This window comes from Toxorhynchites rutilus, chromosome 2 (assembly GCF_029784135.1).
Source record: "Toxorhynchites rutilus septentrionalis strain SRP chromosome 2, ASM2978413v1, whole genome shotgun sequence".
Lineage (NCBI taxonomy): Eukaryota > Metazoa > Arthropoda > Insecta > Diptera > Culicidae > Toxorhynchites > Toxorhynchites rutilus.
Genome location: NC_073745.1, coordinates 332,589,867 through 332,611,869, shown reverse-complemented (window position 1 = coordinate 332,611,869; position 22,003 = coordinate 332,589,867). Strand labels below are relative to the sequence as shown.

The following is a 22,003-nucleotide window of genomic DNA, read 5'->3' as shown; positions in this document are numbered from 1 at the left end:
TTCCTAAAAATAAAGGCGGCGTGATGAAGTATGTATTCACATGCGACGCTATCATGAGGAAAACCGACACAGCCTTTACTTTTGCATTTACAGTGCGCGTGTTCGAATTTGAACCCACATATTTCTGTATTTCTGTATGCATCCGGTTGAAAACAAAATACGCCCTGAGGAAATCGACGGTATAATTTCCTCAGAAATTCCAGATCTATCTACTGATCAACTACACACCCGTATTCTGAAATCCGATCGAGTCAGGATTGTGGGAGAAACAAGAATTACCCGAAGAGATTGCAAATTTTTGTTCTGTAATTTGTTCATCTCAAGTACAATCGAACTGTGCAAATGGGGAATCCTCGCAATTCAACATAGACGACAATGAGCTTCATGTTCCATTTCTGTGAAGCAAAAATGGTAATGGATTTTCGGATGGAATAAACACGCTTTTATAATAAACATAAATTATAAATGAAGATAAGCTCTACACATCCACTATTTTGTCTATATGAAAAAGTAACACATTTTCTGCAAGTGGGGAAAAATGCTGAATGAAAATTGTGTAATTATTTTATAATTTAAATTTTAAGTGATAACAGCAAGGTTGCTAAATGACGGGCTGAATCATCAACAATGGATGAAGTTTGATGAAGGAGCAAGGAAATTTATAAAAAAAAAGTTAAGTTAGGGTCAGGATTATGTCTTCTATCCACGATTATATCGGGTAATAATTTTCAATCAAATTTTGGCAATTTAAATTATTATTCGGGTCTGCCAATCAGATAGAGAGTAAATTGATCCCCATATATGGATGATTCATTTTGGCGTTTGATTTTCGTCAAAGTATGTGTAGAGAACAACTACATTTGAGTCGAACGGATCTATGATTGCAAAAGTTGATTTAAATCGAATCGTGAAATTCGTTCGAGTTTCCAGCTAATCGGACTACGGAATATGAATGACTGTTACCACAAGCGTGGTCATGATCTGGTACTTTTATCGCCTTGCATGACAGGTGAAATATGTACAGGGTCTTTCTGGTTAAACGCTCACGCAAAACATTTCAATAACTACTACAAAAGTGAACCGATTTTTATTTTTAAAATACGAAAATGAAGCTCCTAATTGCCCTAATTTTCGATGTGACCACCCCTTTTTTCGATAACGCATTTTAAACGGTGAACAAAATTCTTCATGCACAACTCTAACATTACGACTTCGATGCTGTTGAAAATCCGAGTTATTCCTTCTTTAAAATCCTCTAAATTTTGTGGCTTATTAACATAGCAACGGTCCTTCACGTACCCCCAGAGAAAGTAATCGACGACGAGAAATGTTGAAATTCCCTTTGCTAGAAATTTTATCAACGCCACGTTTTCAAGCATAGGACTGGTATACAAAAAAAAAAAAAAAGAAAAACTGATAATTGCGGACAATCATTCACAAATATCAACAACGTAAGTATTGGCATTGAAAATCGTTGAGTAATACCATATTCGCCTCAGCTGTGCAAAACATTCAATGCTCATATTAATGTTCTGCAGTTCTGCAGATCGGTAAAAAGCAATTAATACTTATGCAAGTCCGTGAATAAAGCAAGCAATATAACTGTTTTCAAATTTAGAATACCGATGTGAATACTCATCGACTGAATGACACGAACGAAATAATGCGGTTTTAAACATGGCGGGTTCTTCAGCTCCATTCAAGTTGTGTGACGTATACAGAGATGCTAATCTTCCAGATTTTTCAGGATTTCCCTGATTTTTTGACACGTTCCCTGATATCCTGACTAACGTTCATTTCAGCCTAATTTTTCTGAAAACATGCTGATATGATTTTTGGACTTATTACATTATTAGAATGAAAATTACTGTGATAAAAACACGAACCTAAATATACGCAATATTTCCTGGTTGGAAATCTGAACTGTCATAATAGTCTACATAAGAAGCTCTCCGATTCGCCAATGTGTAATGTTTAATCATTCTTTCGTTGATTATCTATTCCGAAGCTATTCGCGCTATATGTAGCTTCCCGTTGGCGTGAAAGAAAGATACCTTATAAGATTGCCGAAAGGCAATTTTGAAATCGTTGAATGAAAATAATTGCTTCAAGTTTTTTGAATGCTTAAAACATGTAGTCCAAACTTTTACCTAACCCTTTGTCTGTACATTTCCTGATATTCCCACAAAACTCCTCATTAGCATAATCTTTCAAAATTGATCTCGAAACTGAATTTAATCATTATTCTTAAACCTCCATCAGCGATTCGTTCTACAGAAGGAACGAAAAGATGAAAATAGCTCATTTAGGGAAACCGTGGGTAATACGGACAGTGGGGGTAATATGGACAGGTGGTTGATTTGTATAGTTACATTTAGAATTTCAGATTTCTGTTGAAGAGAACACCTTCTACAAGTTATTCTATAATGTTGAGGCGACCCTATGGGAATGAATACTGATCAAAAGTGGAAAAGGGAAACAAAAACCGAAAATCATACATGGTTCCGCGTGTGGATGTAATTTTAGCTGCTTCGATATTAAGCATTTTGAGTGGTTTAATATCAAAATTTAATTCGCCGATGGTTATATTTCGGTGTATGAGTTAACAGAGAAGCGATATTAGGTATGTACGGAAAAGTAAATTCATTTTTGAGTTAAAAATTTGAATCATTGAAATAATTGTACTGGTGGAGTAAAACGAACAGTTGCTAGTGGGGGTGAGATGGACTGTGAAAAGTCTGTTTCATCTATTCCTAAGGAATTCTTTGCGTCTATAAATGGAAATTAAATCGCCAAATGTGGACTGTTTAGAAGCTGACTGGAACCAAAAGCGAAATAGTTGAGGATCTTTCCGTTTAAACTGTTGAATAGCACGATATCACTTCTATGTGGATTAATTCGATTTTTTCGTCATTTAACGGACATTCGTGATGAGTTCAAATCTTGGTTGAATAAATTTATCCCTCTCGCGATCGATAAACCTCTACGCTTCATATTTTAGGCTGTCAAAAAAGTCCTGCGGTATTTCCGCGAGGTGTCGTTGTAAGCGCGTAGTTCTAGTTGTATTCATTGTATCGAGTCATACTATAGCTTGTTGGAAAGGTATTTTTATATATATAATATAGTCCTTGACAATGTTTTGTTTAGTTAAGTCGTTCGTGAGTTATAGTGTCGCAAATATGGAGCAAAATAAAGAGAAAATCCGACATATTTTACAGTACTACTATGACAAAGGCAAAAATGCATCTCAAGCTGCCAATAAAATTTGTGCAGTTTATGAACCCGATACAGTTTCCATTTCCACCGCACAACGATGGTTTCAACGTTTTCGTTCTGGTGTAGAGGTCGTCGAAGATGCGCCACGCTCCGGAAGGCCTGTCGTCGAAAATTGCGACAAAATCGCTGAATTAGCCGAGAAAGACCGGCATAGTAGCAGCCGTAGCATCGGCCAAGAGCTGGGGATAAGTCATCACCATTTGAAGAAGCTTGGATTCACAAAGAAGCTCGATGTATGGGTGCCACACACGTTGACGCAAAAACACATCTTTGACCGTATCGACGCATGTGAATCGCTGTTGAATCGCAACAAAATCGACCCGTTTCTGATGCGGATGGTGACTGGCAATGAAAAGTGGGTCACTTACGACAACGTGAAGCGCAAACGGTCGTGGTCGAAGCCCGCTGAAGTGGCTCAGACGGTGGCCAAGCCCTCATTAACGGCCAGGAAAGTTCTGCTGTGTGTTTGGTGGGATTGTCAAGGAATAATCTATTATGAGCTGCTTCCCTATGGCCAAACGCTCAATTCGGACCTGTACTGCCAACAACTGGACCGCTTGAAGGTAGCACTCATGAAGAAGAGGCCATCTTTGATAAACAGAGGCCGCATTGTCTTCCATCAGGACAACGCCAGGCCACACACTTCTTTGGTGACGCGCCAGAAACTCCGGGAGGTCGGATGGGAGGTTCTTTTGCATCCGCCGTATAGTCCGGAGCTTGCACCAAGTGACTACCACCTGTTTTTGTCCATGGCGAACGAGCTAGGTAGTCAGAAGTTAGCCACAAAAGAGGCCTGTGAAGATTGGCTATCCGAGTTTTTTGCCAATAAGGAAGCGAGCTCCTATGACAGGGGTATTATGAAGCATATTTGATTATGACGCATATTTGACTTAAAACAGATGATTGTAACTAATTTTATGAACAAATGAAAATGCAAAAAAAAATACCGCAGGACTTTTTTGACAGCCTAATATTACAAACCTGTATGTATGTGTATGTGTCAATGTCTGTGCCTACGAACGTCAATAGTCTATGTTATGTATTATAAAGTTTAATCAACTGTGAACATTTGTTCACGCCCAACTAATATAAATTTTCGGATACTTACAAAAACAGAAATTCAAGCCATAAACGATAGGGAAAGCTAATTGGAACAAATTAATCGAAGCATTGTTGTACAAGAATCCCGTCCGAGAGCAAAAGAATAAACTGCATTTTGCAATACATTTGAAAATGAATGTATTGTTTACGCAATTGTTTCATGGATAAAGCTTTTAATATCGAAATCAGGCAATAACTTGAAGTATCGTTTGTTTCACTACGAAAACATTCACTGCCCAAAATGCGTTGAAATACACGAATATCTTCAACGCTAAAAATAAATTGGAAAAAATTCAATGGTTCGAAAGGGCACTAAAAAGATAACATTGTCTGATGAATTCAATGTGCCGCACAATGCGAATTCATTCATCATCAAAAATATGGACTAGAGTCGTGGAAAGGGTAAGAATAATGACTTCAATTATGTTGAACATTGAACATTGGTATATTTTGTTTGGCGATGAGATAAAAAAACAATCATTTATTAAATCAGGGACTGATGGAGTATTCAACAATGAAACTATGAGCCCACCCTCTCAAAACCAGTAAGCAGGTGCTTTCCAGATTATCTATGCTGGTTTATTAACAAAAAAAAACAATTACAAATTACCGGACAAATGAGCTGAATTTCATTGTTTAATAAAAACATTAAGATGTTCCAAGATGGTTAGACATCAATTACTTTTGTTTCTGATATCATTTGATTGTTTTGCGTGAACTTGGGCGTTTCTCTCCTAGCGACATTTGAGCTCTCTATAACGACAATCTTTTAAAGCGACAATTCTCTATAACGACGGTTCCTTCAGTTGTCGCTATAGAAGGCTTTCACTGTATGTCAATTACGTACATTGAATCAATAAACATCATACAAACTTCCATTCAAATCGTTCCATTCGTTCTTTTTTATCAAACATGTTATCGTTCAAAGATTCAAACACATTTACAATACATAAGTTATGTTTTATTTAACACCCAAAATATTCATTAAAATAATTTATATGACAGAGCAACGTTTGCCGAGTCAGCTAGTAAGTATGTGAAAAAGATGTGAATTTTATCGGTAAGCAACTCGTTGATTATTTTGAATAATAAATCTTCAATTGTGATTATCGTTAAACCATAATTGTTATCTGAAGAATGTACAGTACAGGCTAGGATTATAGGCTATGTGTCCATATCCACATTTATTATTTCTATAGAAAACTAAATATTTTTCATGTCATTTGCTATACCTCCACTATATGAGCATGAAAACGGTTTTCGAAGCAGGGACGATCTGACGTTGTGGTAACATCCGTATCTCTCACGCTAGCCACGAGTTCAATTCTCACTCCCGACATTTTTCCGAAATGGAAATAAAATGACGAACCAGCCAAAAATGTTGAAAGCCACTATAATGCAGAAAGAAAGAAAAAAAGGACGAAATTATAAGCAATAACCCTCAGTTTAAATTGTTCGAAGGGAAACTGGAACTGAATTCAATCCGATTCCCAGTTTGTGAATTGATATTGACATTCATTGTGTTATGCAGTGTCAATTCAAACACGACAACAAACCGGTCAAGTAAATTTGTAGGACTCTTTTTTCTCAATAGGGGTCCCTAGATTCCATTAGACATTCAAGCAACTCGATTTATTGGAACTATTTCCAGTGTTCTTGAAATAACCAGATTTTTAAACGTGATTGTATCGAGTATCATTGTACCATTCTAAGGATTGAAGGCTCCCTGTCATACGGTAAAAAAAATCATCGGAATGTTTTCAAAATCAGGGAATTCCTGTTCTAAAAAAGCCTCCAAAAAACCCAAATCTGAATTAAATTGAGAATAATCGAAAGAATAGGGATAACCAGTTACTTGTTTTGAATATCAAATAAGAAATTCGACCGAACTCGAAGGAGCCATTACGAATATTTGATCAAATAAAATATTGAAACACAATATCTCTAATTCATAGGGAGTTAATCGAGCTGCCTATAATTATGACCACTTATTTGTTTAAGTTGTAATTCAATTTTGGATCACATTATAGTTGTTGAGTTGAGTGCAAGTATTCAAGACATTCAAGACTCAAAACTCAAAACTCTTTTAAAAAATTAAATATTCAACCAGAATTGGAGGAAGATTTGTCAATTTATTCATAGCATCAATAGAGCCTATGATTTTGACCAGCACTGAGTTTTACTTATTAAAATATGAACATTACATCAATAGACTAATTCATAAATGCCACTGCTTCTAAATATTATGAATCAAATTGAAACTGAAACGGTTTTTATGTTCCGTCACCGGTTGACACCAACTAAATGAGAAGAATGCACTAGCGTATACCTTAAATCAACAACACACAACCAGGGGACATACAAAAACCGCCTTGTTAAATTAATCAGCATCCATCGGCAGCTCTTTCCAACTGATTCCGAAATGATGAAGCCATGTCGAAAGCGTACATGCTTCTCCGAAGTAGCGAGCAATGCGGTTGATTTAAATGTTTCACTCATTACCCAAATCGAACGAGATCGAAATCCAAAACAGACACAGCCTCCCCCCTAATGAGCTGAGTCTGATCCTAATACGACCGTCGTTTCGCAGGCGCCATAGAAGGGTTCTCCTCCCTAACGGCGCTGAACCAGTTCACCAGTTTTCCATTTCGAGATTTATGGTCGACGACTATTGCGACAACCGTTTTTCTGTTTTTCTTTCGTTAATTTTTTTTTTTGCGTAATCCGCAAACAGTGATGAAACACGTGTGACTTTTTTTCGTTTTTTAAATTTTTGTATTTACAGTTTGATGTTTTTGTTTTTTTGGTTTTGCTTCCCACATCCTGCGATGGGCGCAATTTTCTAGTCTTTAGTAAAAGTACAGTTTTTTTTCTCGTATAAAAACAATTCACATATTGGTTCGTTCACATGTTTTGTCTAAAGCGCAGTTGACTAAGGAGGAAAATAGATACCTAAGGGGGGGTTTTACGCGGATTTTTAGGTTTTATACACAAAACAAAACTCGATAGCTACAAAGAGTGTATAGGAGAAGATCAGTTTGAAAGATAGTGTGTAACAGAGGTAATGGCAGATAACAATTATCACATTCGAGGGTAGGGCGATTGCTAGCACTCAAAACGTCACCAGATATCGATGCGTTGGGATCTTCACTCGGCTGCATTACGGGGTGTGACTTGAAAATAAGTCCCCCTGAGATGAGATGATTTTTTTTCTAGGTCTGGTGACAACGGTTTGACTTGCTCCTTCGAAAGGCGCCATTCTCACGTCGTCCAGGATTAGTTTTGTTGTTTCATTTTTGGTTCTTCCGAGGACACAGTTTTTTTTTTGTTTCGTTCATTTCCAACAGATGGCAGCGAGGTCAGGTTGCGCTACACTTTCCGCTGTGGCGCGTGTTTGCGTATGTGCTCTCACGAGAAGTAGGGGTCACTCAGTTCGGGAGTATCGGTGATGAAGCGCGCGCAAGAGCACCCATTAAGCACGTGGTGGCGGATGGTTGAAGAACAGAGCCGAACTTAACGTTCGCTGAGATGTTTTTGTTTACGTTTCTCGTCGTTGTTATTTGGCACGCTTATGCTTGTGCCGAGAGAGTGAAAGTGTGTGCGCTTTCGCGGTTCCGTTATCGTGGAGACCGAAAGGTTAAGGACAGTGTTGGAAAGCAGACAAAGTGTTGGCGGAAACAGGTGCCGAGCAATTGTGTAGGCGAGTAACGCGCTCTGAGTTTGTGCGGTAGACGAAGGTGTAATAGGCTAAGTATGAAACGCGAATAATTCGATAATTACTTAACAAACAAACAATATATAAACGATTACAATCGATGATAGCGGGCTTGGTACGTATGATCCATGTGTAGTAGCTTAACGATTAACGAGTGAGTAGTGGCTTGCGATGTAATCCCACGCTGTGGGGGAGTTCAGACGCGGTTCAATGAGTTGAAGCTTCTTGGCGGAGACAGTTTGTGGTTGTTGTTGGCTTTCGTGTTTTTGTGAGAGAGTGACTAAATGGGGGTGAGCCTTGCCGGTGGCCATTCCACGGATGCAACTTGGCTCAGCTCAACCCCAGTTGCAGTGTAGCGAACTTAGTGGATGTAGTGGCTGAGAGCTGGGGCGTGGTGGTAGACTGGGGCAGCAACTACGGCCTTGTGGACAGCTGGGGCTAAAGGAAAAGAAATAATTGGGGGTAATCCCTCATACTTCTAGCTATGCTCTGGTTTGTCAATCTTACCAGATTTGTGCACGACGGCGTTGAATCCGTTGTGGTCATCGGCGGTGTAGTCAACGGTGCGCACGGAACCGTCTGGTTCGACGAGGGAGTACTGTCCCTTGACAACATCACCGTCGCGTTCCTCGGCTTGGGACTTGATATCACCGGTATGGGGATCCTTGATGCCATAGTTGAACGAGTATTTCGGGTAGGCCTACACAGAGAAGTTTCAAGGTCCAGAAATGCTTGTGTCAGAACTATGTGCGCTACACCAAGGGGGCTTGTTCAGGGCTACTTACAACAGGCTCAGCAACGACATGTTTCACAACTGGAGCTGCATGTAAGACTGGGGCGGCATGCACCAGTCCTCCGTAGTGTCCGTAATCGATTGGCGATGCACTAGCGGCAACGGCAAGCAGGGCAATGGCAATAAAACACTAGAACGAGGATAAAATCCGTTAAAATTGCACTTCTCACTCGGGATAATTCTTCATCTGTTCACAAAACTTTAAAGTCCATTTTCAGTAATAACTCATATATCGTCAAACACTATTGTTCCACATCCTTCAGAACCATTTTTTCAAACACCTTCGGTATCATTCTAGAACTCAAACAGAACCGTACCTTCATGGTGATTTGGGTAATTATAATTTAGCTAACGCTTAGAACGAACTAAAACTTCTCTCTGGTACTAGAAAGCTGGTACACGGTATTGCAAAGAACTAAACTGAACTGATGACTATTGGAATGGCCATAACGTCTTTTATACCAAATGGAAACTCTGAAAATGTTTGTGTTTCGTGCTATGCAGTTACTGCCGCCTGTGTCTAGAACCAGCGGCTGGAAACGGTGACGGCGACGGCGAAGAACCCGCTTCTCTGCGCGCCTTTTTTCCGCCACAGCCACATAACGGGGAGGGGGATGCTGAGAGCTAAAAACTAACACCGCGCGCTGCAGATGGAAGAACAGAGCATGTAGCACGAGAAGATATATGGAGAAGCAAAAAAAAAACACGGTCGATACGGTCGCAGACGAAGCAATAAGCCTACAATTTCATTCATTCCGTAGACCCGAAAACGAACGTTTAGTACGCGCTCACACGCGGAGCGCGCGCCCCAGAGAAAAAGAGAGAAACCCGCGCAAAGACACGGTGGGGTGAGGTGGTGACGGACCTTCCCCCTCGATTGATCCTACTACTACTACAACTACTACTACCACTCGGTGACAATAACAACAGTAACAACAACAGGTTGGCGGCACCGAGCACCGAGCATAGGAAAAACGTGGGAGAGTCTGTTGGTTTGGGGGCCAGAAAGCGAGAGTAAGAGAATCTCATAATTTCCTAACTTCGTGCGGCAAACAGAACTGGCCTGGCCTGGCATAATGGCAGGAGTTCTGCCTCCAAAGGGGGCTGCCTAGGACCCACACATAGAGTTTATCACATCTCAAAGTGCTCTTGTACTGCGGCGCAATTAAAAACATGAAAAGTGGAATTTCGCTTTCTGTGGGTCGTGTTTCTTTGGGGTGGCCCATTTCTGCGCGTTGAATTGATCGGTGGTCGGTTCAGTTAGATGGTGAGACCGCAGGCCGCTTTGCAGGACCCAATTTGGTTTATTTCGGCCGGATCGTGCAATGCATGCAGTTGTGTCCAATTTTGGAGCAGACCAAACGCGACCCGTCTCCAGGAGTCAGTGAAATTTGCTGGTTATAGTTGAATTCTGTTAGTGTACCGTGTTCTCCAGTTTAGGAATAGCTCCAAAAAATAGAAGAACAATCAATTGAGGATGTTGTACCACATTCGGGATATATTGTGCTTGATGTTTGATTTTGTGGCACAATGAAGGGTCGTTGGAATAAATCATTCAGTGATGCACTTGATAGAGTGAGATTGAGATATCTAGATTTGTTGTTAAACACCTATGTGAATGTGAATGTGGACCATTTCTCGGAAATAATCTGATTCATTATGGTTCGCTTTGATTTTAAAGTCAAATGTGTTATTCGGTGAAGCGCTCTTAAAAGGATCCATTCTCGTGATATGAAATGATTCGATTTGAGCTCGACGTTGGGAATTTTGCAATGTGTAGTGTTAAATTATTTTTGAGTATGGCTAGAAAACACTGTTCTACATTCTTCAACGGTATTTGTTTCGTCAGTGTCAAAAAAGTATATGATTCTTAAACACGAATTTAGTTTGACTCAAGACTATTTGAGAAAACTGACTTTTTGTGAAAAAATATTTGTGAATTTTGATCAAACTCACTATCGATTTACTTCATAACGAATTGTTGAACAGTGAGGTGTTTTTTCTCTGTTCATCAGTTACGTTTTCGTTATTTTCGGCCACGCTCATCTGAAATATAATGTTGGATCATGTAGGATTCGATGTTGAACTTATCCTGGGAATTGATGATGGAAACCATGCACATAAATATGCAATGCTCGAAGTATTTGATGATATTGAAGTTGTGATAGACTCGTTGTGATAGACTCGCACTGAATGCTAATAAAATAAATTCCATTGTTATTTGTGGTTTTTTAAATGAGTCACTGAAAACGATTCTGTTGTTGAACAATGAGATTGTTTAATTCGTCGAGAGCGCAATCAGTTTAGGCATTCGTATCGAATCTAACATCCAGTGTGACAAACATGTAATGTCACAATGTGGAGAAAAATATATGCCTGTTTGCGAACTTTCTCCAGAACATCTTCTTTCTTATCTACTGCTACAAAACTGTTGTTGTTTAGAAGTTTAGAAGTTTAGAAGCATGCGTTTTTTTTACTTAACTCTATTTGTGTGGCAACCTTCAAGAAATTGAAAGTCGCCTCAATTCATGTAAAGTACACTGAGAGGAAAATTTAGTAAATATGACGAATTTTTTGGTACATGTTACCAATTCTCTAGTCATTTTCTACCCTACTAATCATTGGTACATGTTACAAAAAAAGAATGGTAGGCACATATGTCAAACAAACTACAAATTGTTGGTTCAACATTGGTGCAATAACAGTGAAAATTTTGCTTCATATTTGTGAGAGGTAATCATCAGGGATAATGACAAAACTTTTAATAATTATTTTTAATTAAAAAAATTGTATTTGATTGCGTTTAATTCTACATACTTAGAATACATTATACTAATAACTTATTCTATAAACAACATCAATAATTCTCGTTGGAATCATTCTAACAACTGCGTACAAGATGCAAATTTTAATCGCAGCCTCAACCACCTCAATTTGATGAGCATTGCTCTTCCAGAGGAAGAGCAAGCAAGTTCCCGTTCCTCTTCCTGCTGCATCGCTCTGATTTGCATTAGCTGATTAGCAGACTGACGGTAGAATTAGCACGTTTCATCCGTATTTTGTTCTCTCGTGTCCCTATGAAGAAAAGAAATACATATGTTAATGATATTAAATATGCAATAAATTATGTATGTTCACCTTAAGTTTTTTACGGTCGATGATGTGTTGAAGAAAGATTCCAATCTTAGCGACAAACTCGCCGTTACCTTCAATCCCATAGCTTGGATGGTTTTTGGTAAACAAGTATTACGAGTCTGGGATCATGCCAGCTGTAAAGACAAGGAAAAAGGTCAATAGTGTTGTAATGTACAGAATATAACTGATGTTTATCCTTGGCGGGAATATGAAAATAGTTTCCCGACCGAGGTGACTGATGTAATGATGTAAAAAAAACGAATACTTATCTCCGATTTGTTTATGATGAATGATTGAACTGCATATAATTTTAAGGCCAACTAAAAAAGAAAAAAATGGTATTAGGTCAATTATGTTAATATGGATCAAAATTTCTTGTGATATTTTCCCCGCCGAAAAGATGAAAACAAATTCTCGGGGGAGATGAATACATAATTGAATTCAATAAAAACAAAGTGCTTACCTCCGAATCGCTTCGTCTCCAAAAGACAAAAGACAAAGTGCGCACATCACAGTTGTTAGGTATGACGATAAAAACAAACTTACTAATGGTATGAAGTAAAATATACGAATTCCTGGTAGGAACATTCATTGCGTCTGACATCTTTTTTACGCAATTTTAGTAATATTTACAAAAAATGTGTATATTTTACCAATGTTTTTGCTACTAAAGATTTGGTAGCTGCTTTTACTAAACTATTTCTCCAGTGTACACCAGGGTAAGTGGATACAATAGAATGAAAAGTCCTTCTTCAACTTAGTGTCACATTCTAAAAAAATAGTATTTTACCGTCTACTCAACATGGAATAAATCTGAGGATATTGTAAAGAAGACAGGTATGAAACTAGAATCTTGGGTTTGACTAGAACACTATAGAAGCGAATTGAAAAAAGAATAACAGGTGATCCACTTACCCCTATGTTAAGGGGTAAGTGGATCATGATTGTTCATATGGATACAAAATCATAGGAGAAAAAAAGGCAAATATATCTTATTAACTTTTATTAGCTCAAATAGTGTATAGATAAAAGTCAATTGAGAAAAAATACATTTTTTTTCTTCAAAGTGAGTCTATCATTAAAAAAAATATAATCACTTGGCAACAGGTGGCTTGTGTGAGGTGGGAGTTTCAAAACCACGACTTGCTTCTCCATAGCCTTTACAATCAGTTTCAGAATGATATGCGATGAATGGCCGTCATATATCAGAAAAACTGACCGTGTCTTCGGAATCACTTTCAAAATTGGCGCTCGAAATGATTGGTGGATGGTTCAGTATCCATCCATCCGTTTGGAGTAGCTGCGTAAGAAACTCGTCTTCTTTAGATGCCATCCAGCATGTCCATAGTTTTTTTTTGTTTTAAATACCACCAACGGAGGCAGTTTTCCACCAACTGCGTTCCCACCCATCAACCACTCCCTTTCTCTCCAACAACCTTCACACGAGTAGGATCAAGACAGAAACTAGATTCATCTACATTGTAGATTCGATCAGGAGGAACTCCATAAGTTACTTCTTCTAGGAGTTGAAAATAATTAGCCATTATAAATGGATCGACATTTCTCTTTCGAGCAATCTCAATAGATTGAGCCTTCTTTTGAGATAAACCGTGACGTTTCTTGAAGTGATGGAAATATTTATCTTCGGGCAAAGAATGTTTGACAGGATTGGGAATATGGTTTTCAGTCAGATACCGTGCGATGGCCTATAGAAGCTCGGTCTTGGATAAGCCAAAACCCCATTTATCTATCGTTTTAATGCATGAGGCAATATTAGCTTCGACATTAAACGAAATCGCAGTGGGTCTTCCTCCTGTAGTACTTTTAACGCTTCTCTGTCCGTTAAATCTTTTTCGTAGAGTAAATCTGGGGATTACATAGCATCGTGCAGTTTGGGACACTGTCATTCTTTTACCTTCTACTGCGCCAATGGCCGCATCTAAAGAAGCTTTAGAATATGCCGGTGCCGACCTTTTCTTCACGTATGTCCAAGCCATTGCTGTTGGGATGATATGAGGAATAAATTGAATTTTCTATTGAACCACCAGGTAGCGAAATAAGCTAACTAATTATGCTGCACTCTAAGTGAACAAAAAAAAATCCACTTCCCCCAGTTAAATTAAATAATTGGGGAAGTGTATCATGATGAACATATTAGCTTATAATGCTTGAATCATTTGTTATTCATTCTAGAATTGTTTCATACTTTGTTATAGTTTCCTGAATATCAAAAAAATTGTTTTAACAATTGCTTTTAGCGCCTACTGAAGCTTACATTGACGTCGCAAACTAACTTTTTCTAGAGCTGAAAAAGACGTTTCGTGTGTTGCGCTTCATAAATGTGTACATACACTAGATTTGTTCGTAGTATTGGTGCTGGGGTGTTGTTACGGATCGATTCGTTATAAGACGTTCATTTAGATCGAAACGAATGCACAGTAGATTTTATAAAAATCAATTGATCCACTTACCCCGATGGTACACTTACCCCGGTGTACCTTATACGCTACGTTTTTAATTTTGATGAGTATAAGTATCTACTTATTGGATGTCGATTAGAAAATTACCGCAAACTTCGTTGTTGCTTCCTTTTGACTACAAAACAACCGAATTATTTGCACAGCAACAGTGCCGAAAATATTCACGTTCACGACACTCAAATACGGTGAATTTCAGCCTGCCTTGTATTGATAACCTACTGCTCAAGCGATAGTCGATAAATATGCAACAACACTATCAATGAACACCAGTGGAATGAATATCAACATCAGCTTGCCATGAAGTTCATTTTTCATTTGCATCTTTATTTTCGTATTGATGTTCGTAACGTAGAAATTGAAGAACATTGCGTGTTAGAGAAAATCAATGCATAAAATTCAACGTAATCCAATTGAGAGTGAAATCGATTAATGGTAAACCATGGCCATTAATCACAAAAAAATCTTGTTTTTGGCGACTTCGGCAATAGATTGTATAGATAACTCTAGCTGTGATTTATGAATTTACTCCCGATTTGGCCGGAAATGGCATACACCCCCTATTATATGGGCAATGGTTGACAATAACAATGGGCACTGAGAGAGCGGAAAACGAACATAATCTTGTTTTGATTTCCGGTTGAATGATACGCTCAACACCGAAAACCGGTTAACCCTCAACGAAAACTTATGTTGCCTTTTCCGGATTCCTGGTCCTTTCTTTTGTTCTAAATATGGAAATCAAACACGTTTTCAATGAAAATTCACTGCAAGCGATGAAGATCAACTTAACGTTTGTGATAATCATATGAAATTATTGTAACTAATGAATGTGCCTGAATGCAGGCTTTCCGAAATTCGTTCATGATGTTTCCGTTCAATATACCAGACAAAGTTCACGTGTCTCGACTCGTGTGTTATACTCATTATGACGGATTTGGTGTTGAGTTTCAACAGAAGAGAATTCATACGACACTGGAAAAAAAGCTAATTCTTTCATTCGTGGATAAATTTTAATAATTTGTGGCACTGCACAGCAAACAACGAATTGCGACAGCAAACTTGCGAATACTACCGCGGTATGGTACAACCAAGTACCGGAGCTCATTTTGACATACAGTGACATAAACTCTAATTCGTATGCCACCATGCACATATTTTGTCACTACTTTTGAAAGTCGAAAACAAGCTTTCGGAGCATTCAAATTCAATAATGGTTAGACATCATCTTAAAGCTTTTGGAATATTATACGAACATATGAAATTTGATATTCTTATTTGAATGAATAATTTCGTCTTCGTGTTTGATGATGTTTGTGGGTAAAGTGAGCATATATATGTGGGAATGCGTATGAATAAAGGGTGTGTCACATCAAATTGCATCACGGAAAAAACGCTGTAGAAATTCGCCCAGTAGACCGATTCTTTTGAAAATTTTAGACAGTAAAATAAAAACTATTAAACAACTTTTGGCATTTTCTTTTTATTCATACTTCGAGTCCAAGCCCGTATGCTCGCACCTTCCTCTTTACCCCGTCCATAAGGTTCTGTACAACGTCAGGTTGTAGTTTTTTTTGAACAGAAATCCATTTTCTCTTGAAGTCCGCCTCCGATTTGACAACTTTTGGGTTCTTCCGGAGGGCCTGCTTCATAATCGCCCAATATTTCTCTATTGGGCGAAGCTCCGGCGCGTTGGGCGGGTTCATTTCCTTTGGCACGAAGGTGACCCCGTTGGCTTCGTACCACTCCAACACGTCCTTTGAATAGTGGCACGAAGCGAGATCCGGCCAGAAGATGGTCGGGCCCTCGTGCTGCTTCAATAGTGGTAGTAAGCGCTTCTGTAGGCACTCCTTAAGGTAAACCTGCCCGTTTACCGTGCCGGTCATCACGAAGGGGGCGCTCCGCTTTCCGCAAGAGTAGATCGCTTGCCGCACCATGTACTTTTTGGCAAACTTGGATAGTTTCTGCTTGCGAATTTCCTCCGGAACGCTGAATTTGTCCTCTGCGGAGAAGAAAAACAGGCCCAGCAGCTGACGAAAGTCCGCTTTGACGTAGGTTTCGTCGTCCATTACCAGGCAATGCGGCTTCGTCAGCATTTCGGTGTACAGCTTCCGGGCTCGCGTCTTCCCCACCATGTTTTGCCTTTCGTCGCGGTTAGGATCCTTCTGAACCTTGTATGTACGCAGGCCCTCCCGCTGCTTGGTCCGCTGGACGAATGAACTTGACAAATTCAGCTTATTGGCGACATCGCGGACCGAACTTCTCGGATCACGTCTAAACTGCTTAACTACGCGCTTGTGATCTTTTTCACTGACGGAGCATCCATTTTTGCCGTTCTTCACCTTCCGGTCGATGGTTAGATTCTCGAAGTATCGTTTTAGTACTCTGCTGACCGTGGATTGGACGATTCCCAGCATCTTACCGATGTCCCGATATGACAACTTCGGATTCTCGAAATGAGTGCACAGGATTAATTCACGATGCTCAGTGAAGCATGGCCATTACGAATCGCTCTTGCTGAGAGTACGCATAGCATTTAGAACTCCTGGAACAACGTATCAACATAAGATGATCACTGATGTTTTGGGGATGGGATACACTAGGCTAAAATTCTTCTGCAACATTGAAAGTTACTGCAACATTTGTAAAATCACAGATGATTTTCTGAGACAATACAAAATCCCTGTTTACGGCACTTTTTTTTTAATTGATGCAAAAATCTCTATATATATAAAAATGTTGTGTTCGTTTGTGTACGCGTTAAAAATTCGAAAAGTACGGAATCGATTAAGCTCAAAGTTGGACACAATATACATTTCACTCCAATGAATGTTGTTACAGCATAAAAAATTAAAAAAATTGGAGAAAAATGATTTTTTATATGGCCATAGTGCGTTTCTGAAATTAAGGTTCTAATGGAAATTGACCATTCCGTATTAAATATGAGTTCTTCGTGATGGAAACATTTTTTGTGTGTTTCGAAATGATTTAAAACTTATCGATTTCCCTCTTCTATCTCTATATGTATATAAAAATGTTGTGTTCGTTTGTGTACGCGTCAAAAACTCGAAAAATACGGAACCGATTAAGCTCAAACTATGATACAATATACAAAACAACCTACACTTCTTGGATTGTTGTTCCGATATGAAAAATTGAAGAATATCAACTCAACCATGTAACCATTATGTGCCACAGCAAAGCGTGGCAGGGTACAGCTAGTATAGAATAAATTTGTTTTCGTCACAGCAACAAATTAAACTTGTACAGATATTATTTAAGTTCTCAAAACTACTTTTCATTTCGCGGGGCGATCATTGTTTTTTAATTATTTATCATCAAAGACGGGGTAATTTATCATTTTAATGAAGAGCTAATTCTTTATTCAAACAAAAATATCTCTGTATGCACCGTTATACAAGACAAGAACGTTATAAGAATCAAATAAAAGCTGGTTAATGAAGTTAATTGGATTTGCTATTAAGTTGATTAGCAAAAAATTGTTTTGATCCATTATTTTATTTTGACGTGGGACTACGTCTAACCGGAGTATATGGGGGGTAAAATGAAAACCTAAACACAGAACAAGCAGGAAAAAATGAAAGATTCCGAATGCTTATAACTTGAACATTTCTTACTGGATCGGAAAGATGTTTGCATCAATTGATAGGGAATGTTTCTACGCTTCTATCGCAATTAATAAAATGTTATTTTTCATTAGATGAACAATTGAATAACTGTAAAATGTTAAGCGTTATCTAAACGCCCTAACTGACTCATTTTGATTGGCCCGATCTACGGTTTCCCTAACACAGCCATCAAAACCAAGCAGCTTTGGGGAGGAGGCGATCTGGCGTAGTGGTAATATCCATGCCTCTCACGCTGAAGGTCACGAGTTCAATTCTCACTCCCGACATTCTTCCAAAAAATGGAAGTAAAAGTGACGAACCAGCCAATTGAGTTGAAAATCACTATAATACAGATAAAAAATCTTTGCTTTGGGGAAATCGGCATTGCAAATACATGAAAGTATGGGGATTTTTGTTCTCACCGAAATGTGTTCCCTAACACAGATTTCAAAACCAAGCAGCGTTGGAGAGATCGGCATTGCAAATACATGAAAGTCGGGGGTATTTTTGTCCCGACTGAAATGTGTTTCCCTAAAACAGACTTCAAATACATGGAGCATGGGGAAATTGGCATTCCAAATACAAATACATGTAAATCCCCAACACAGACTTTAGAACTAAGGTGTCTGAGGAAATTGACATTGCAAATTCACGCATGTCTGGGGCATTTTTGTTCCGACTGAAATGTAGTTGCCTAACAAGATGTCTGGGGAAATCAGCTCTGCAAATAAATGCAAACAGCGAGTACTTTTGTACTCGCTTGCCTTTGTGTAAACTAGAATATTTTTCCTTAACACGGTCTTCCGAAGTTACTTCTGCACTCGCATGTTTTTTTTTTGCACTCCGAAAAGTGTTTTCCAACCACGGATCACAAAAGCGGGTACGAACACCACACTTTGGCTCGGTTATTCAAAATTGCATTGAAGGACATGCCTTCATATCTCTTCTGCTCACTGAATTCCTTCTTCTTTCTTCTTCTTCAATGGCACTAACGTTCCTAGAGGAACTTCGCCGTCTCAACGTAGTATTACTTGTGTCATTTTTATTATTACTTAGTTGAGATTTCTATGCCAAATAACACGCCTTGAATGCATTCTGAGTGGCAAGCTCTAGAATACGCGTGATCACAGTGCAAGTCGGAGGAAATTTCTTTGACGAAAAATTCCCCCGACCAGAACGGGAATCGAACCCGAACACCCGGCATGTTAGTTATGACGCTAACCACTCGGCCACAGGAGCACTGAATTCCTACGCATACCATTTGATGATTAGGCAAGATGTTGATAACCAATTGCTGCGATGACGCCTATTGATTAAACAATATGCGTTTGACGTACATGTCAAAATCGAAACTGAATGCCTGAAGTTCATCAAATCAAGCAAATTCGCGGTTCTTCCGTTCACATATTTTGTCCTAGGCATCATACCAAACGTAGAAGGACTGTCATTAAATTTACTTGTAACGAAGAACATAATCTATCACAATGAATGAATTGACCTTACATGGAATTATACAATATTTTTACTCATAAAGTAAATATATTGAATTCAATTGAATTCAAGAATTGTTTCATTCAATCAATACAAACAAATGATTGGTACGATAAGGTAGTCCCACGTGAACTTTGCGGTTATATCATAGATACAACCCACCCATTTTTTCCCGATATTTTTGTAGTACACATCGAGATAAAAATATGTTCGTAAAATATTCCAAAACCTGAAGGCTTAAGCTTCAAAATGATGCATATACCATCTAATTGGAATGTTTCGCTTGTTTTCGGCCTTCAAAAGTAGTGAAAAGAGATCTGCATGGTGGGGTACGAATTCGAGTTTGGGTCACTGTACATTTTGATCATAAAAATATCAGGCAAAATCTGTTGGTAAGCGGAAAACCCGAAGAAGGGATGGTCCGATTTTAGGCTCCTGTATTTTGTTGTATTCGTCCCTTCCCGTAGATCGATATAGTGGAGAGAAAAATCGGAAAATCCTGAAGGATGGTCGGAAAATTCGGAAAATTGAATTCCCACATGTTCGAAAATTACATCATAATCAGCGTTGTTAATCCATTCGATGTTCGCGCTATCGAAATTGATCTTTGTTCGTAAGTGGAAATGGATTTTCAAGCGAAATAACGTATTTCCATATCTTATATCTATATAAATAAAAATGTAAGGCAAAATCTGTTGGTAAGCGGAAAACCCGAAGAAGGAATGGTTCAATTTTAGTCATCCTAATTTCATTGTGTTTGTCTCTTCCCGTAGAACAATATAGCGGAGAGAAAAATCGGAAAATTCGGAAAATTGAATTCCCATATGTTCTACAATTGACTAAGCTTTGTTAGTCCATTTGATGTTGGCGCTAACGAAATTGATTTTTGTTCGAAAGTGGAAAGGATTTTCAGACGGAATAATGCATTCCTATATCTTCTATCTATATAAACAAAAATGGAAGGCCAAATGTGTTGGTGTGCCCTAAACCCGAGGAAGGAATGGTCCGATTTGAGCTGTCTTTATTTTGTAATATCCTCTTTATCAAACATGTATTCCATGCAACGGAGAAAGATGTTATTTCCAAATGCTTGATGAATCTTGAACGAGAATAGTGCCTGAAAATAATTTTATATTATAAGGACGAATTTTTGTACAAGTACTAGACAATTTATAGCAAATGGAAATTGTAAAGGGTCAAAATGTAATCAATCAATGAAGAGTTCAGTGATTGGACTCACTAACGTTCACTTAGTAAGAAAACGCGGATGTTTGAAAGTATTCAAATCAAAAAATCTATTTTGGGCGGGACGAAGTTCGCCGGGTCAGCTAGTTCGTAATAAATGTCTGCGCTGTTATCTTAATCATTTTATCTATCAGAAGCACATCTCTGGGTGATTCGTTCTAGCAGACGAATTCACGGCACATTTTCTGGAAGATATTCATTGTATTGATTTGCATTCAAAAGAGCCGAAATCTAGAATTTTTGGTCGATACTTTTTGGGTTTATTTTCGCAGGGACGTATCGAAAACTTGTAAAGTGATGGACACAAAAATAAATCCACCCCCAGTTGAAATCAAAGTGTTCCAATATTAAAAGTTTTTTTCAAACTTTTCGGTATTCCAGTCAATACTGCATAAAAAAACAATTTGTTTTTGTTCTTAAATAGAATATGACATAAAAAATCCACTTCATGATTTATTTTGAAAATAATAATAAAAACAAAAAAACAAATAGTTAATAGTCAATATGACCCCTTTTATTCTCGGTAACCAACTGACAACGCTTTGGCATACTCTCCACGAGGTTCCGGAAGTGTTGGGGGTTCAGCTCGTCCCAATCCTTCCTCAACTCAGCAAAATAGTTCTGCTTGTTCGTAGCGTCAGTTTTGTCCACCTTGTTGTTCCAAAATCGCCCATATATTCTCAATAGGATTCAAGTCGGGGCTTTAGGGTGGCCACACCATTGGTTTGATTCAGGCCGATCGGGAGAATGCTGCTGTTTTCTCCGCAGTATGCTTCGAGTCATTATCACCGTGCTTCATAGTCGGTTGTAGATACCGGTCGTAGGGGCCTTAGTCGTACTTCCGCCACACTCGGAATCGTCTATTCCTGTTAAACAGCTCGAACTTAGACTCGTCTGACCAAATAACGCGCTTCCAGAACTACAGCGGCCTTGTTGTCATGGTCGTTTTTTTTGTTGGTTTGGTGTTGCTGATCATCGGTCGCTTTTTAGCGAAGTAGCTCTCAGGTCCCGTTCCCCCAAGCGTCGTCGGATAGTGTGATTGGAAAGAACTAGATCTAACCTTTCTTTAATCGCCCGAATAATCGTTCGTGGGTTTTTCTTTACTTCACGGATCCTTTCTAGCATCAGTCTTACGTTTCGA

At 38.6% G+C, this 22,003-nt stretch overlaps 1 protein-coding gene across 1 annotated transcript; it reads right to left on the bottom strand.

Moving 5' to 3' along the window:
* Positions 1–7,136: 7,136 nt before the first annotated feature.
* Positions 7,137–9,311, bottom strand: LOC129767713 (cuticle protein 8-like). Its single transcript, XM_055768870.1, has 4 exons — positions 9,203–9,311; positions 8,878–9,015; positions 8,600–8,792; positions 7,137–8,530 (listed from the first exon to the last, which is right to left on the bottom strand). The coding sequence occupies exons 1-4, from the start codon at positions 9,206–9,208 to the stop codon at positions 8,454–8,456; spliced, it is 414 nt and encodes a 137-aa protein (XP_055624845.1). The 5' UTR covers positions 9,209–9,311; the 3' UTR covers positions 7,137–8,453.
* Between the last annotated feature and the right edge of the window lie 12,692 nt (positions 9,312–22,003).